The sequence below is a fragment of the Nuphar pumila genome, unplaced genomic scaffold, assembly GCF_984573655.1.
Source record: "Nuphar pumila unplaced genomic scaffold, dmNupPumi1.hap1.1 HAP1_SCAFFOLD_96, whole genome shotgun sequence".
NCBI lineage: Eukaryota > Viridiplantae > Streptophyta > Magnoliopsida > Nymphaeales > Nymphaeaceae > Nuphar > Nuphar pumila.
In genome coordinates, this window is record NW_028323175.1 from 3,658 (window position 1) to 21,364 (window position 17,707).

General features: G+C 53.0%; 1 protein-coding gene and 1 pseudogene across 1 annotated transcript; one reads left to right on the forward strand and one right to left on the reverse strand.

The window, feature by feature from the left end:
• The first annotated feature begins 9,512 nt into the window (after positions 1 to 9,512).
• On the forward strand, positions 9,513 to 13,444 carry LOC149811261 (uncharacterized). Its single transcript, XM_089993993.1, has 5 exons — positions 9,513 to 9,699; positions 10,818 to 11,172; positions 11,403 to 11,727; positions 12,025 to 12,105; positions 12,779 to 13,444. The coding sequence occupies exons 1-5, from the start codon at positions 9,513 to 9,515 to the stop codon at positions 13,442 to 13,444; spliced, it is 1,614 nt and encodes a 537-aa protein (XP_089850119.1).
• Positions 13,445 to 13,885: 441 nt separating this feature from the next.
• LOC149811262 (prohibitin-1, mitochondrial pseudogene) lies at positions 13,886 to 15,200 on the reverse strand (annotated as a pseudogene).
• Positions 15,201 to 17,707: the final 2,507 nt, after the last annotated feature.

A 17,707-nucleotide genomic window follows, 5' to 3' on the forward strand; every position in this document is an offset into this window, starting at 1 on the left:
TTGGACTTGGTATGGCCTTGGAGTTGCCAATGTCCATGTGGCTGCGGTAGTGTTGTAAAAGGTACGTCATCATCATCCCCTCCCGTTGATACCTCGCCTCAGCACTACGTGAGCGCACCGCAGGTTGACTTTGCAGTCGAAGACCATGAGCACTCGCGACGGCAGCGAGCCTTTGCAGCAAACGTAACCTATACCACAGGGCATGCCCTCGCGTTCGAGTCGTTGCTGGACCAAACCGCTCAGGAGCCTGAGTCCCAGGCGCTCCCTCGCACGCTGGCGTACGCCATCGTGGATGAAGTGGACCTCCTCCTTCTCGACAACGCCATCAACCCGTTCATTCTGTCCACGTCTGAAAGCAGCTTCACTCCCGCCGCGAAGGACTTGATCATCCGAGCTGCCAAGGTATCGTGATGCGCTGGCTAAAAGTAAACATTGCACAGAGTTATCACACTATCCACCAACAAGCTCCTTCCAACGGAGCCGTTGCGATCTTGTCTGCATCGTTTACTCACAAGGTGTCAAGCCAATGGTAGAGGGGATCTATTCTCACCGGTTTGCCAAGGCGTGCGAGTTCGAGTCGCTGGCTTTTGCATTGTATAACAAAGTTATTTAGAGCTTTCTGATTAGCTAAATGTAGGCCTTAGCAGCTAGGGCTGATTGCTTTTGGTTTTCCAAACCTCGCTTTTGCTTGGCAAACTTAGTATAAGAAACTTATCTTGCATAAGCTCCCCTTTAGTCTTTGCGGTGTCATTTCGTCGTCTGTAATATCCTTTGCAGCTGTTTCTTGTGACATGCCGCCCTCACTTTTGTTACCCTGAGGGATTGCTCTGAGCATAATGGGCTGGAGGTGATAGGCCGTTGCCCAGCAGCTTGCGTGGCAGCTGTGAGCTGGTGGTATCTCGAGGTAGTGTAAATAAGAAAGCTCTGTCAAGCGGTGCAATAAACGATAGTTTTGTATCTGTTGGACATGATCGAGGTGATTGTTGTGCAGGTAGCGCAACACTTGATGAACCTGGCGGTGAGGGATACGCCAAACATATCCACCTCGCTCACATGTAAATGGTTCACAGCAACTCGGGACAGAAAGATAGTCAGTTTGACGAAGCTGGGCGAAGCCGAAGCAATCCGGGCATGGGAACAGGTGCTAAGCATGGAGACGGCAGATGCTGCAGCGATGGCAGGGGCAGTGCTCGGGGATTCTCGGAGCAACATGTGGAAAGGCTCCATGTGGGGCTCCACAGTGCTCGAGATCCTGAAAGTGCACTTGTTTTACGTCAAAGGGGTCGAGTACATCACCGACAATGGCGAGATCATCATTCTGGACCCCAGCACTGGTGCTTCCCTCGGACCGCCTGTGCCAATGCGTATGCCTGATCATAAGATGCCCTTAAAGTTGCCTGTTTTGTCGCCCTGCAGCATCCACATGGTTCAACTTTAAGCCTCACAGGGGGAATCAGAGCTGTCATTACCATTGCGTCTACCACCAACAGTATTGAACACTTTCATCGCCTTTCAGTGTGACAGCCAAACCAACAGAATGTGCAGCCACGTAGGTTTCAGACAGCTCTAGCTACAACCCTTCTGGAATGTCGACAAGCTTGTCTTGGCAAGTGGATGTCCCACTGGCTGTGTGTTGGCCAGCACCCTATGTATCGGTCATCTTTCTTGTCACGATCGCACACAATCCCCTATTCACGCGTTTTCAGGGAAACCATGCAAGCTTTACTGGTGGGAATGTGGCTCGCATACACTTGAAGTGTGGTCAAGTGGCCTCTTGGTGGTTTGTGAGGCCTTGCCTGACCCATTTTCTGATACCATGAGTGATCGATCACCGATTCAAGCTCTTACGTGCTCACCTGTATGATAAGCTCAGATGGCTCACCGATTCAAGCTGTGCTTCAGGCCGGATGCAGCCGCAGTCAAAGTACTCGAATTGGATCCACCAGTTCATCGAGGCCCGCGAGGGCTTCCAAATAACCTCGCCTACGGCCGTCCTCAACAAAATCTCGTATATGCTACTCTTTGCCAAGTACAAAAAGCTCTCGGGAATGACGGGGACCGCTCGGACACACGCCTTCGAGCTTTGGGATCTGTACAGCTTGTCGGTGCGTCCTTGACTCATGCCACTTTCGCATACGATTGACTTGGGGAAATCCGTGGACATTGGAAGTGTGTTCGGTCGCACAACGTCTGTTGTGCTGTGTGCCAATATGACGTACGTTACCTGTTCTCTCTGCAATGGCGATGCCTTGTTGATGGCTCCTTGAGCGCCACGTCCTTGTGGTCAGCACTCACACGGTCTTGACAGCAATCACTTATAATCACGTAATCACTTCTGCACGGTCAACACCCACGTCAATGCGGATGGCTTCAGAATGTCTGCAACTCTGGATACGGATGAAGCGCCGGAATCATTCCCACACCATAGTGTTCCATGTCGAGCGCGTCACCCTCTTCATGTTGCATTGCAAAGATGACACACTGTAGTGGCCAAGCTACTTCCGCAAATACTGCAACGTAAAGCAGCTGCGGTGCATTTCAGAACGTAAGTGCGCGCAAGATCGATCATTTAGCTTTGCCAGGTGTGATGCGCGGGTGAAGGCGACATAGTGAACTGCATGATGTAGGGGGATGTTACTAGGGGTCAAACCCCGTTCTGGCGAAGCACCGCGTTTCTCGTGCCGACCACAGTATGAATCCACAAGTGCTGTGATTGCAGGTGGTGAGCGTGCCTTCAAATAAAGAGTGCATCCGAGTGAACCACCCGGTGCATCTGTACAACTCGTACGAAGAAGCCTTCCGTGCGCTACGAATGGTATTGAACCAGGCAATCATGTACAAGCGCCCCGTGCTCGTGGGCACCTCCTCCAACGTGTCGTCTGTGGAGCTCTACGAACACGTGCAGGATTACCTTCAGTCTCCGGAGGCTCGCCAAGTCGCGCTCGACGCACACAGCAGCCTCCCAAAGCTGCAGCTGCTGAATGCGAACCCTGCGAGGGTCGCGCAGGAGGCGCAGATGGTCGCGCAGGCAGGCATGCCGAGCACGGTCACCATCACAACCAACATGGCGGGCCGCGGGACAGATATCCTGCTGGGGGGGACCCGGAGGCGCTGACGCTTGTGTTGTTATTGTCGTCGTTTGGGCTTGAGCACTTCCACGGCAAGCCGGCTCACTCGGAGGAGCTTGAGCAGTGGCGCAGCTATCTCGATTACACAGACGGCCGCGAGCTCCTCCGCGAATGGAAGGCCCGCATGCGCAATGATGTACTGGCTGTGTGCAGCAACGTCTTCAAGGTACGGCTGTTCACCTCGTGTTAAAAACGATTTAGTTTCTGTATAATCACCTGAAATAAGTAGAAGTGCTTGTCACTAGGTGGTGGCTGCGGCAATCTGCATAGAAGCACCTGGAACAAGCCGCCTTGGGTACGTCAAACATATTTGAGAAGGTCTGCCACAAGGCTTGCGTTTGCCAGGGCGCGGACGAAAGTTTGGCGTGTGGAAGACGCGCTCTGATGATGCAGCTGGAAATATTGTCTGGCAATAACCATGCACTGCATCCACGAAGGCGTTGACGCCCAGAGCAATATTGCAAAGTGATCTCCCACAAACCTCCTTTCTCCTCATGTACGACAGAGTGTGCAGGTGCTGCTCAAGCGCAAGAGCCCTCAGCTGACGCCCTCGCAGATGGAGGGCGAATTCAAGCACATGGTGGCGACGGTGGCGCCCCTGGCCTCGGAAGTGCTTGCAGAGCTGGAAAAGCGCGGCGCTGACCTCAGTATGTGGGATGAAACGGACCCTCTAGACTGCGATGAGTCACGCCCAAGCTCGGCCGCAGCTTGCGGGTTTCCTGACACCGAGAACGGCTTTCCGAGCAGCAGTGGGCGTCAAAATGGAACACACGCGACCGTCCATGCAGGCGCACTTCATGCAAACGGACATGCTGGTAGCCATGCCCTTGGGAATGGGGCTGGCTTGCCTGATGTGCAACGGAGCGATTTTGCTTCGGCTGATGACCAGGACTGGCGTCCGGGGACTGGCGCGATAGCAGGGGCTTTAACTCCGACGCAGCGGCTCTGTGCAGCCTGTGAGGCAGTCATTGACCACGCTTTTGATGATGGAACGATCGATAGTAAGGTAGGCTTGGCACTCCTGGGGATTGCTGTTGTGCAGCATGCGGCATTCGATGAGCATGTGACTTACTGGAAACGCTGACTGCCGAGTACGTGGGTTTTAGGGATTTATTGATCCCATCAACCTTTGGGAGACACCATGGGTGCCTCTTATCTTAGGTTGCGGAAAGCAAACACTGCAACAACTTGATTGCCGTTTTATTCTGGCGGTCCCAAACGCCAGAATAAAACGCCAGAATATGTCAAGCTCTAGATCCTAAGCGCACGCGTGAGTTTCACCATAGCCATTTGGACATTTCAAGTTGTCGATCGAAATATCACTGGAAGTGATATCGAGCAACACAAAGATTGGTGGAGCAATCAGTTGTTGCTTGCCCTCCCATTTAGAGGAAGGAGAAGTTGTAACAAGGTTTCCGTATTTTTTCTCATCTGTGGATAAATGGGCCAGTGAAAAGTTGCTAAAGTTGTCGTCCCGCTCATTGTGATCGCGTCTAGCTGCGATTTGAAAGCGTTGGAACAGCTCAAAAGCAATAGTTTCATGTCACGAGAACGTGACGGAGCTCACAGACCCCAACATCGCATCACTTTATCAGCACAGTCACCTGATAAGATGTAATCCGACGACGACAAGCGCATTGCCAGCTCTGTGGTGTTGATGATGATGTGCCTTTGACCAACACTACCATGTCCACATGAAAATTGGTTATCAGTGCTACTATTGATAGTCAATTAATTGATAATCAGGGTGACCACTACCATTTGGTGCAGTACGGAAGTTGCAGGCTTGTGTGAGCGCATTTACATTGACCAGCGCGCGCAGCTGTGCATGGGATCTGTGGCATCGTGCAAACATCTTTGCAACGAGCATGTCGCTATGCAGGTGGCACCCCCGCCAGTTCTACCTGGTGGTGCTAGTGTTGTTTCTGTGGACGCAGTGGAAGTGCTCCCGCTACAGGGAGCAGGTGAAAGAGGTGTGGGGGCTGTGCGTTGTGCAGTGGGGCTTGAGCCCCTGTGTGCGACTTGAGCAGCAGCTGCGAGGGCGGTCGGGGCGGCAGGGGGACCCGGGAGACTCGTACGTGCTGGCGTTCAAGGGGGATAGCATGCTTTCGCACACGCTGCCCACCCGCTTGCTCGGCCTGTTGAACCAGGAGCAGTGCGTTCTCGCTAAGCCTGCACAGAAGCGTGTGTGGTACCAAAAATGCCAATTTTCTATCTCTAATTTTGTATGTCTGGTATTAGATATGCTGATTTTCTACATCTGATTGTGTAGGTGCTGACCCAAGAAATGTGCAGCCAGCATGCGCTTTTGTGCAGCCCTTCCCAATTGCGGTCATGCGTGTTGCTGGCTTTTTGCGTTCCGGCTGCCCCAGCCCGTCGGCTTCTGCTGACCGATCTAGAGCACTCCTCTCCTCAGTCAATGCCGGCTTGTGTTATTGTACAAAGACTCACCAGATGCTCAGCGCTGGTTCAGGGTCTGTGATTGTGGACACGTCCCGACATGCTTGACGTTTGCAAGCAATATAGTGCGAGCTTGAAGTTTGCGTTGAGGGTTGTGTCTGGATGATGTATCGTCTTACAACAATACCGCATCCACATATAGGATAGGGCATGCAATGCCAGAGCGCATTGCGTTGGACAGACGTGCCGGATTTGTCAGATCCAACAAGGACAGGGGGTGTTGCAAGATCTCTTACAGGTGCTGGCAACTTTGCAGCGACCCGTTCGGAAGCGCCGACGTGATAGTGACCAGCCTGCGGGGAGCTGTCTCGATGACTCAGACGCGGCTCCGGCGAGAAGTGTACATCACAGACCTCGCAGTCGCGCCGCTGCGAGATATCTTCTTCGGCATGCGCAATCAAGTACTGCACGCAGACGAGACCACCGTAATGCACATGTATGCCATCATGGTGCAGCAGTACGTTGACTCACTCTTCCAGCGCCGACTTCACTTTCCCGGTCACGCCCAGAGCGGCGGCCGCCCGGCATCCCAGGAACTCTACGTTGATCCTCGCATACACCCCTCGTTATGGCACTGCGAGCACCTCTTCACGCTCCTGCGCGAAACCGTCAATACTGTTTGTGCGTCCCCGTAATCCCAAGCCGGCTTACAACAGTCAAATCAACCCACTGTTCTACTTAAGCAGCGACAGTGCCGCCAGTTGTTCCCTAATGCGGGGATGGGTGTGAGGGCACTCGTTGTCACACCACGCCCCGGTTGCCTGGCCACTGTCGGTCGACTGTCGCTTGCTTGGTGAATTGTCGCCAGAAATGACTGTGTGAAGCGCATTCCAAGATGCGTATGCGCTACAGCTGCTGGATGATCTACATGGCCGGGCAAGTAGAATTCAAGCTATTCGGTGTTGACCTTGCCAGAACTGCTTTTTGTGGGTGTATTCTCATTGCCCTGGCGCTTCACGATGAGCGCGACTTTGACTGACTTGCAGACAAGCTGAGGGCAAGCGCGTGGCCTGCCGTAGCGATTCCCAGGTTTGCCAAACACAAGAATCCCCGTGTCATGTTTGACCAGGTTCGCCAGCAATTCAAAGTGCGACTTTTCGAAGCTCCGATCCGTATACAGCTGCTTCCCCAAGGCCCTTGTCTCTTCGGGTGTCGTGGCTGACTCATGCTGGGCGTGCTTTGTTGCAGATTCCAAAGATGAGTTTCCAGGGCTGGTGCGCATGGAGATGTCGTTCTTAGAGCCTATGAGCGGCGGTCTTGGGCAGCCAGAGAGGGCACAAGTAGACGCGTTCCTACGAGATGCGGGTGGTACATTGTCATACGCTGGCAGCGCTGAGCGCTCTGCTGTGCTGATCCGCATCGTGGCGCATCTTCGCAGCATCCAGGCCTCTCCCGGCACGGCACGGGGGCTTCTCACCCTCGAGCGGCCCCAGCTCGTCGGCGAGTACGCCCCGCAGGTATGACATGGCCACTCGTTTCGAGATATGCATGGATCTGTTCGACTTTGCCGCTGTGGTGTTGTGCTGGGGTGAGCTTTTACAATACACTGGCTCAACAAATGGCTGCTGTGACCGTTCTGGCGAATTTACCTCTTCCTCTTCTTCTCCGTCCCTGCCATCCGTCTCTCTGATGGGTCGGTTGCAGATGGCGATGATACTATTGCAAGCTGCACGAATGGGATTTTCGAGCATCGTCCTGCATTGAGCATGGCTGGTGTAGGGGGGCTGTCGACGTAATCAGGTCGGCATACCTATCGTGGTGAAGACTACACACGTTGGGCACGTCAGCTCGCGAGTTGTGAGAGCCTGGGAGCCTTTCAGAAGAATGTCCTGTCACTTGCTGAACATATTTGGCAGTAGCCTGTGATGTAGCCTTGACGCTTTGCATTCACACATATGTTCACGCCTCCTTTTGCTGCCATGATGAGGATGTGATGATGCAGGCCTCCATGCTGCGGGACTACCTCGGCGAGTTGCTGCTGGTTCGGTTGTTTGAGAAGCAGCAGAGCACTGCCGTGGTCTTCAACAACCTTCACCGGCTGCAGTATGGCATGGCCCCCCTTCTCCGGGACATGCGTTTGCGCAACAACCTGCAGTACACCATGGACAAGCTGTGGAAGGAATTCTTGGTGGTGCGAACCTGATTCAGAACTGCATCATGACGTGAACTTTGGTGGCCCATCACGCTGATGGACGAATTAGAAAAGGCAGTGACTCAATTCCATGGCAGCATTTGTCGACAATGTGTGCATGTATGCCAATTGCAGAGCATCACGATAAGCTGAAAATGCAGGCCGCCCTTCAGTGCTTTGCCAGATTGGGGTTCCGACCCCCTTTGGCTTCCCTTTAGGAATTCGTGCATTTTCGGGCACCCAGACCCGCAAAATGACATGGTCTGCGTCTGATCTGCATCTGCTCATCTGAGCCGGATGATCAACAGCTCGGAGATTCCTGGTCTGACGAAGGGCTACCGCCCTGGACTGTGCCTCCTTCTCCAGCACACCGAGACTCCCGAGTCGTGTTTGGAGTTTTTTTACATGTCCATGTTATGCAATGCTGTTGTGAAAATACATTGAATGATGCACCTTGTCACTGCACTACAGAGTCCACGTGGACACTAGTAACTCCAAGCACGACTTGGGAACGGACTCATGATCAGAGGAGTGAAGCGCTTGCCTGTCCCAGTCAGTGCAGGGGGATTGACAGCTTCGATCTGCAAAGTCGCCGCTTGTCTTTCTGTAGGTGGAGGAGTCGCTTCACAAGGGGATGGCGCTCAAGTCGTTTGCACAGTTGGACTACCGGGAAGAGTTCAAGAGCGACGTCATCTATGTCTTCCAGCGCCTCATCGCCTCGCTGCCCGAGGAGGCGGTTCTGACCGCCTTCTCTGCACTCGATGTCGTCGAACCCGCCCACCTGCGAATGCCAACGTCACCGACAGAGCCAGCCCCCCCCCCTCCTCCGCGGACGCTCTGAACGACCTCCCCCCACCTCCGCTCGCACAGTCACCGCCAGCCGAGCAGGAGGCTGGGACCTCACACTCGGAAGATTCCTCAGAGAGCTCCGCGTTTATGCTGCTCAAAATTGCGCTGCCGCGTTCGGACGCTGAGTCTGCGTCGGCACAGCCTCTTGCGAGTAGTACCCCTAGCACATCAACTCCTCTCCATCAGCCTCTGTCGCCCGAGAGCGGTGCTGAATCGACCAATGGCAGCTCGCCCTCCGGAACGCTCTCTTCAACCGAGCAGATGAGTCCTATCCCGCATGCTTCGGTGTTTGGTTCGGAAGGCAGTGATTCTCGCCATCCTGACACAAGCTCCATGGGCGCCCCTCTCCTGGCACAGGACCATCCAGGTGATGGCAGGGTGCCGGCTGCACAAGCGTCTCAGAACACGGATGCCAGTATCCGCAGCAGTGTAGCTGGTGAGGCATTACACCGTGGGGAGGGGGGAAGCCTATCGGACGAGTCATCGGCAGGCAGCGCAGACGCAGCGTCTGGTCAGCTTCCTGCCACCGAAAGTCGCCATGATGCTCCATACAACGGCAGCTTATCGAGCCATGATTCTGGCCCTCTAGAAGGTCCGGGTGGCCAGCGGAGCTCTGATATAGACAGCATGTTGATGGAGGAGCTGTTGCGCCTGCAGCATGGAGATGACCAGGAGGGCAGTCAGATGAGTCAGGCAGCAGGCCGCGCCTCCAACGTCGTCGGCGATGAATGACACAGACTCCCCGTTGCTTGGTGCTATTGAGACCACGGCGTCGCCGTCGTCTCCATGTAATGTGCAGAGCTTGCTGAATCAGGCATGCCTGCTGCGCCCTATGATTATAGTTCTGTGGCATGTGCTTTTTCTGTTGGACTTAGGCAATTTGGTGGGGTTGTTAGGATATTAGCAAGGCGGGCTCTGCGGAGGATAGTCATTTGCTGGATGCGATGGCTGCTCATACCTCTAGATATCTATCGACAGCATGCAAGATGCATGCTGATGCAGGAAAAACCTTTATAGACGCATTAGCTGTAATGATCATTGGATGCGTGAGTGGTACAGCGTGCCTGCGAGCACGTTTCCCGTTGCAGCTGTACGCTCTCCTACACTCTGGTAATGCCATTGTTCCTAAAGGTTAGTGTAGTTAACGTGCTGAGGAGTGAGGCTTGGCGAACTTGAACTTTAAACGTGAACAATGATTCTATAGTGTTGATGAGTGGAATGTATGAAGCAAGCTTCCATGTGCGTTAAATTGTTTTTCTGCAACAGATAGACCGTGCAGAAGCGACGCATCACGATGCCTTAGTTCAGTGCAACAATGCAAATGTCCTGAATGCAAACGCAACATAGGAAGGCCTTGTACAATGGAACAGAAGCCGGAATCAAACTCCGAACTCTCTTGTGCGTGTGTCTGCCCTCTGACCTTGGATTGAATGCCTGACCATTCCCAAGTAGTTCTTGGAGTTGCCAATGTCCATGTGGATGCGGTAGTGTTGTAAAAAGATACATCATCCTCACAGTTGAGTAGGCAGCCTTCGCAGCAACACTACGCCTCCATGTGTGGACCAAGGCGCAGATGTATGCGGAGGCGGAGGCGGCTATGTAGGCCGACGTGTAGCCCGTACAGTCAGCACAGTCGTGCAGTGTGCACAGTCACGCTGTGAGCAGCCTTGATGCAGGTTGGCAAATGTGTGAGACGAAGCAGACTGATGATGGCTGGCTGTTGCGCAAGTTTTCTGAGCCTGGTCATCCAGCTGTCTCAACGCCCCCCCAAATCTGATTGGAAGATCCAAGGCATGCAAATGTCATATTTTGCTGATATGTCTCACCGATCCCCCGATGTGTGTATGCTTGGACACCCCGAGAGAAAAATGGCGTGCTCTCTAGACTCTTTCAGGCATGTCAGCAATAGCAGAACCTAGAGAGCTTGAAACTTCGACACTGACTAGGTAGAGTCACTAGACATCTAAGCTAGCTAGCGGACAATCCCTGATGAGTTCCCTATCCAGGTAGCTATCTCAAGTTGTAACTGCCCCTTGTTGTTGCATGCCCGGTAGTACATTTGAGCAACCAGACCCGAAATTGCGATGATTGAACCATTTTTCACACCATGACCTTGCTCGCAGATGTACCTCTTGGTGTATGAATATACTTACTGTGGGTGTACTTCGCGAGTTTCAACCCTACAAGCCACTGTGACAGTAGCGTAGATGGCTGCTCTAAATTGACATATTTTGAGTTTTGGACGTCAGTGGGTCATGGACACCCCCCCTCGTACGATGTGGTTATCATCGGCGCTGGCGTCGCAGGGTTGTACGCCGCACGCAAGCTTGCTGAGAAAAGCATCACGAATACCTGCGTTGTTGAAGCGCAAGGACATATAGGAGGACGCATCACTCAAATACATGGAATAGCGCCGTGGCCCTTAGAGGCTGGCCCAGAGTTCATTCATGGAGCCAGCAGTCTCCTTGTTGATGTCTGCAAAGACGTTGGGATGCGCTTGACAGAAGTGGAATGGCCTGACCACATCTACTGGGGTGATGAGAAATGCTTAGTTGCCGCCTGCGAGGACTCAACTCCCGAATTCCAGCAGCTGGACAAACTCATGTTCGAGGAGGTGCGCTGTCTTGTATCATAGCATCGGAGTCTGCATAGAATATTTCGATCGAGTACAAACAACATCAACTCCGTGTCAACTAATGGAGCATGCCAAGCAAACTACGTATCATTCGACCTGCATGATCATGCATATGTATGGCATATGCGAACTGCAACACACAGGAGCGTAAAAGTTAGCGGCGTTGATGAACACAACATGACGGTGCATGCCCTTGCAGCTTCCCAAGCAAGATATTCCCGGCACCGGACATCTCCATCAAGCAGTGGATGCGGAGGCTCGGTACACCACCACGAGTGCAGGAGTTGGCAGATGTGTGCTACAGCAATGACTTTGCATGCTCCCTGCACGAGCTGGGAATGACCGAGGCCATCATAGAGAGCCGCAAGTGGGACGCTGGGGAGGAGTACCTCCTCAAGGACAGGTCCCTCAGCCATCTGGTCGAGCACATCGCTGCGGGCGTCGTCACTCGCACAAGGTGGCCAGTGAAATGCATCGAGTGGGTTGCGGGCAAGGGGGCACGTATCTCTTCTAGCACTGGCGAGGTGGGTCGCCTGATTCCGTGCATGTCAACAAGGTGATGCACGCAGGGGCAGTTCCAACGACGCCTTCGGGCGCAACCAGTCGCTGTTAACAAGCACTGGAAGGCAGCATCGTACCTGAAGCCGGGTAGGAACATCGCATTGAATTGGACAAGTGAATGACCAAGTTAAATAAACCCTTCAGGTATCAAGCCATACGTGTGGGAGCTTTGATCACCTGTTAAGGAACACATCGCCGTTGCGACTTGTGCTTGGCTCACTGGCATTCTCCACGTACGATGATGGTGTATTCTTTTACAGCACTACATGGATATGGGCAACTCCAAGAACTACTTGGGAATCATGAGTTGCTTGCATGTATTGGTGCGCGGTCCAGCTGCTGTAAGCAGGTTGTGTGTGCACTAATCAAAAGCCTCGTCATTGTGTCCTGGTTACCAAGTCTTCCCTTTTGCAGCGCCCTATGTCCTACACTCAAAACCAACGCTCCACGCAACCTCATGCACATGCTTCTCCACAAACCCGAGGCCAGCATCGTCGAACGTCTTTCCCAACGTCTTTCCCAACGTCTTTCCCAACGTCTTTCCCCTTTATGGTTGCATTTTATAATAAACACCGTTGAGTGCAAACCCATGCTGCTCGGGTGAGGGTCACACAGGGGCATCAGGGTGCTAGCTAGATGTAACAGGACAAACAGAATTGGGAAGGACATTGAGGATAGAAATGCTTGCCAACATCTATCTACCCATGAGAACTACCCGTCGCTGGTGAAAAGTGCATGATGACCCTGTTCTACACCGATGTTGATATGTTGAAGTGTTCCTTTTCAACATTTCCGCATGCGCATGGACATTGACCACTGCTGGTGCATATAATTTGCTGTATGCGCCAATCGACAAACAACAACCATCATGATTGAATCGTTTCACACACTTCGCTGGGCTTGCAACTTGACTCGGCCATGCAACCACAACCCGCGCTGAAGTGCACTGTCCTTGCCGATACATCCAATGTTTTGTGCATCAGGGTTGTGAGTGACTGAGCGTGCCATCTGCAGATCTTGACATGCCGCGCGGTCATATGCACAGTGCCCATTAGCCAGCTTCAGAATCACTCCATCCGGTTCTCGCCGGCACTGCCAGCCGACCAAGAGGCGGCGATTCATCGAATTCGCATGGGCACCGCCATAAAAGTTTTCGGAATCTTCTCTGAGCGGTTCTGGCCGGAAGACATGTGGGACGTGGTGTGCTCGCACAGGCTGCTGCCTGAAATCTGGATGACTCGATACCCTATCGAGGATGCAGGGCAGGTTGGCTCCTCCAACGTACACTGCGCCACTGCATTCTGCACGGGCGACCGTGCCAAGCAGCTGGCGACGATGGACCCGACTGCGGCGGTGAAGACGCTGATTGATCAGCTGGACGAAATGTTTGGGACCGTGACTGATCCACACCCGGCACGGCGCACCTACTTGCGCGGTTACGTACGGGACTGGTCCAAGGCGCCATACATTGATGGCGCGTACACGCACCCATCACTAGGTGCACGCGTGGGGGACCGTGGATTGGTTGCTTCGAGCCTGGGGCAGGTGGTTTTCTTTGCCGGCGAACACACGCACCTCTCCATGAACCCCTGCTTACAAGGTGCCATGGAGACTGGAGACCGTGCCGCTGCTGAAGTGTTCCATGCGCTGAGGTCTCCATCGACTCTTAGCAAGCTATAGATTGTTGTTGCTATGATGTTGTTGTTTCAAAGCGTTTCAGACTCATGTGTCTTCTTGTGTTGCAAGCCGTGGCAGAAGCCTGAATGCATGCTCAAGATCCTGGGTACATGCTGCTCTGACAATCTGGCTTCCCATATCGGTCCTGCACCTGGCAGACTGTGGCTCCCACGACCCATAGTGTGCCAGGGGGTGGACCAATCTCGGAATCATTTAATGGAACCATTCAATGGACCCAGCTGTCTGGACAATGGGTCAACAGACAAAATGAAACCAAGAAGTATGCGATGTCACCACACAGAAAATTGTGGAAAGTTACATGTTAGCTAATCAAGATGATCAACTGTTACATGAAAAGCAAGTCAACCATGGGCGAAAGCGAGTAGTTATTGACGCCAACATGAACTGAATCGCCAAGGATGCTAAGTCAGCGTTAACAGGCCATCAGTTTGGCTTCTTCGTTCCGATGTCCAGATTGTTGAGGTTGAGCAACAAGGCGTCCGCGTTGAGGAACAGCCTGTTCTGAGCGAGACCGACAGTTTCAGCAATTTCGCGAGCCGCCTCGATCTTCCGCAACGCCAAAAAGGAGGGATTGGAGGCAATCGCTGTGCCGATGAGCTTGGCGGACTGCGCCTCTCCCTCGGCGCGGATGATAGTGGATTGCTTGTCCTGCTGGGCACGCTCCACAATGAACCGGGCTCGCTCAGCTTCCTGCTGTGCAACCTGCGACGCAGCCGGGGGCAGGGTTAGAGTGACGCAGCGGGGAGCAACGCAGCTGGGGGCGGGGTTATTGACATGCAATTCTCCATTGTGAATGGGCTCCCACACACTTGCCCCACCATTTCGACATCCTTGGCGCTTCACCTCTCACACTTCCCTGTTACATTTGCTTCCTGTCACGAGGCAAGCATGAACACGCACATTGGCTCGCCCCCACAGGAACTTCAGCATGCCAGCAAGCAAAAAGTAACATCTGCTTACCACTGCACAGAGAACCGTTTCCGAGGAATACAACTGATCCTGAACTCCTTGTGATGATGTAACGTTAACAACACTACCGCATCCACTTGGATATTGGCAACTCAGAGCACCAATTGGCACAAGTCTCATTGGTAAGTGATGGCATCTACGATGAGCAGCCTGCATTGGCAAAGGAAGCTGTGCATTATCTAACATCTTCAATGAAACTATTTAATGGCAGCATTGTCCAAGCTGCCGCAAGGGAGCCCATACACGTGGTTCAAAAATCTGTTGCCTGGTTTACCCTGGTAAGCATCGCATGTGCTATGTGACAGGCTTGGTGCCACAAGCATCTCACTCAACTCTGAACTCCACCAAATTCCCCCTGGGGCACTAGAATTCGCACCTGCTTAGCTTCCACGGCATCTGTGTACTGTCGAGAAAAGGTCAGGTTGGTGATGGACACATCCTCCAGCACCAGGTTGAAGACAGCTGCACGCTGAGCCAGCACCCTTCTAATATCCTTTGACACAAGCTCACGCTGAGTGAGCAGCTGGGCAGCATTGTAGTGGGCAATCACGCTCTTCAAGGTCTCTTGAATGATGGATGGCAGAACTCGCTGGTCATAATCTACACCAAGGCCACGGTAGATGTCCTGGAGCTTTTCTGCGTTTGGTCTTGTCAACACACGCAGTGATATGTTCACCATTTGCAGATCTCTGCTACCTGACGTGCTTGTGATCACGTTGGGTCTGGCCCTGACATCGAAGATGACTGGGCGCTCGATGAATGGGATCATCAGGTGTGTGCCTTCTTTGTACGTCTGCAGGCAAGCACTCACCTCAATCCATGATAATTCCTTGAATCCTGAAGTAACAAACGTCGAAAGCGACAATTGTGTCCTGAATGAGGCCGTTCAGGACGCACGTCTAAACATGGCATCACTGGACTGGGCCAGCCCCACATGACCCCAATTGCTCAAGCGCCTTCCGAAATCTTTACATGAACATGCAGACTACGAACAAATCAAACCCCCTATAATGCCATCGAAGGCTCAAGCGCAAACAGTACGACGATACCTCTGCATGCATGTCGGGGTTTGCTGATCGGCGCAGAGGAACCAGCGAATGTCACTGTATGAAGATCATACCTCGTCCTTGAACCACCAAATCGGTTGAATACAATAGCCCGATGACCTCCTTCCACGTTGAACAGGCATTGCGACCCAGCAATCAGAACGCCAACGCCTGCGGCTCCATACAATCCTGCTCGCAACAGTAAGCCCGCTTGCTGCCGCCATGATGGTAAGAATGCACCAAACAAAGCTCTGGCTGCAAAATATGTAGTGTACGTCACGTACTTCAAAGAAGATCAGCGGCAAGAGTAAGCCCTGGCTGCTGACAGCTTGCTTACTGATGGCGTAAGGAAAGGGGACGTTGGTCGTACGCTAGCTGCTGCGTGTGACCATTGTTGCTTGAACACGATACATCGCTGAGTCGAGACTCCGAGCCCGTCGGCATTTGCTGTAGCAAAGTGCACGGTCCACGGAATGGAATGGCAGACGTCGGATATCTGGAGATAGGGCCACGCCACAAACAAGAACAAAATAAGAAAAACACAGCACGCTCGTGCGTTCGTCGTGGAAAGTACAACGAAAGGAATTTGCCCAGCTGTAAAAGGTTGGCGTAGCTTGCGTGCAGTCTGCCTGACATAGCGCCTCACCCAATGTAGTGTTCTGTGGGGTTATGTGCCAATCCGAAGACAGCCATGTGCGGAGGTCGGTGAGCACATTCAATACAATGGTCGAACCATGGGACTGAATCAATATTATAAAATTTGTAGCAGTCGATCATGGACGGTGACGTAGAACACGCGCCCCTCTCTGGAGCTGCAGCCCAATTGTGCATTGAATTCCGCACTTGTAAATTCCGGGCACTCTTCCAAGAAAGCCAGGGACACTTTGAACTTCCGAAAATCCCCAATCTCAGAATTTCTCAGGTGTTGCTTTTGCTTCGGTGCCACTTGCACCTCGTCCTTGTTTGCATTGATATATCCTGTGCGCGTTGTCGTGTAACCATCCATGCACACCGCATGCACAGCCCCAGCCCCTGCGCAGACGATTTGAGACTCGCACATTCTACTTGAATATGAATGTGGGCTCGTTGCATTGTACACATGCTGGGAAGATGTCATGGGCCTCAGTGCTGTCATAATCACTGTTGCCTCCAGTGTGGTTTCACGAGTACACCCTATCCGTCGACAAAAAAGGCACCAAAGGGAATGATGCTCCGCAGAAATCCACAAAGGCACATACTTTCAGACTATTCTACCAGCCATCCTCGCAAGAGCGCTCCAACGCAGCAGGTGAGGTCGAGCATGCACCAGAGCGTGCGCGACTCGGTGTGGGATCTGAATGGCTCGAAGTAAATCCCAGAATTCTAGCTCAAAGTAAGCACGAAAAGGCTTCGCCGCAAACACGTGCGAAAGTTATTGTGTCACAGCAGGCCAACTCAGGCACGTCCCCCCTTCATGACCTCGTTGCCGGTTGCTGGTCTTGAGGACGATGGCGTCTGTGCCCGTCAACACCGCGACAACACGAGAGCATGACAGAACGTGGGTTAAAGAGCGCAAGAAACAACGCAACCATTTGTCACGCCTTGCTTCAACATGTTGAAGTTGGCTGGAGACAAGGTCGTGTGCCTTCACGGTTGGGTGCTAATGGGATGCACAGTCTCTGAGCACCTGCAGACCCTTAATCCCTTGCATAGGAAGGACCAGGCCCTCGTCTGAGACACGTGTTTCCAAAAAAGTTGAGTGCACTGTGTTCAGCTGAAAGAAAAATCGGATGTGTCCTCACCACAGTCCCGCGTACACGGCTGCAGCTGCATCGCAGATAGTGTAATACTGCAGATCATCGTAGCCGACTCCTGGCAGCTGGACCTAGCCAGCTCTTCAGGAGGAAATGAGGAACTGCGGGAGGTCAACACATTACTGCTGTCGTATTCGATTTGATGCAAGAAAAGATGGATTTGTGAAGGTGCAGTTGCAGGTGATCAATCGAAACGAGCTTCCCTTCCCTCACCAAGCAAATATGCATCTGCTCTTCAAGGCTGCTCATTGTTGGACTCCAATGTGTCGGCATGCGACTCAACCAGCAGCTCACCTGATCGCACCACTCTGGACGATGCGAGCCGCGAGGCAGAGCTGGACAACTGGCTGGCAGAGCCAGAAACTGCTTTGTCGCTGAAAAACGGACTCACTCTTGGACGGGCCGTTCACGCCATCCAACGCATCTTCACGTCCCCG

What these genes read in the sequence shown, in the direction of transcription:
- LOC149811261 (XM_089993993.1), top strand. Translation starts at nt 9,513, where the DNA reads ATGGCTGCTCATACCTCTAGATATCTATCGACAGCATGCAAGATGCAT. An exon ending in TAATGCCATTGTTCCTAAAG is followed by an intron (nt 9,700 to 10,817) that starts GTTAGTGTAGTT and finishes TTTGGACGTCAG; the next exon opens with TGGGTCATGGACACCCCCCC. An exon ending in CAGCAGCTGGACAAACTCAT is followed by an intron (nt 11,173 to 11,402) that starts GTTCGAGGAGGT and finishes ATGCCCTTGCAG; the next exon opens with CTTCCCAAGCAAGATATTCC.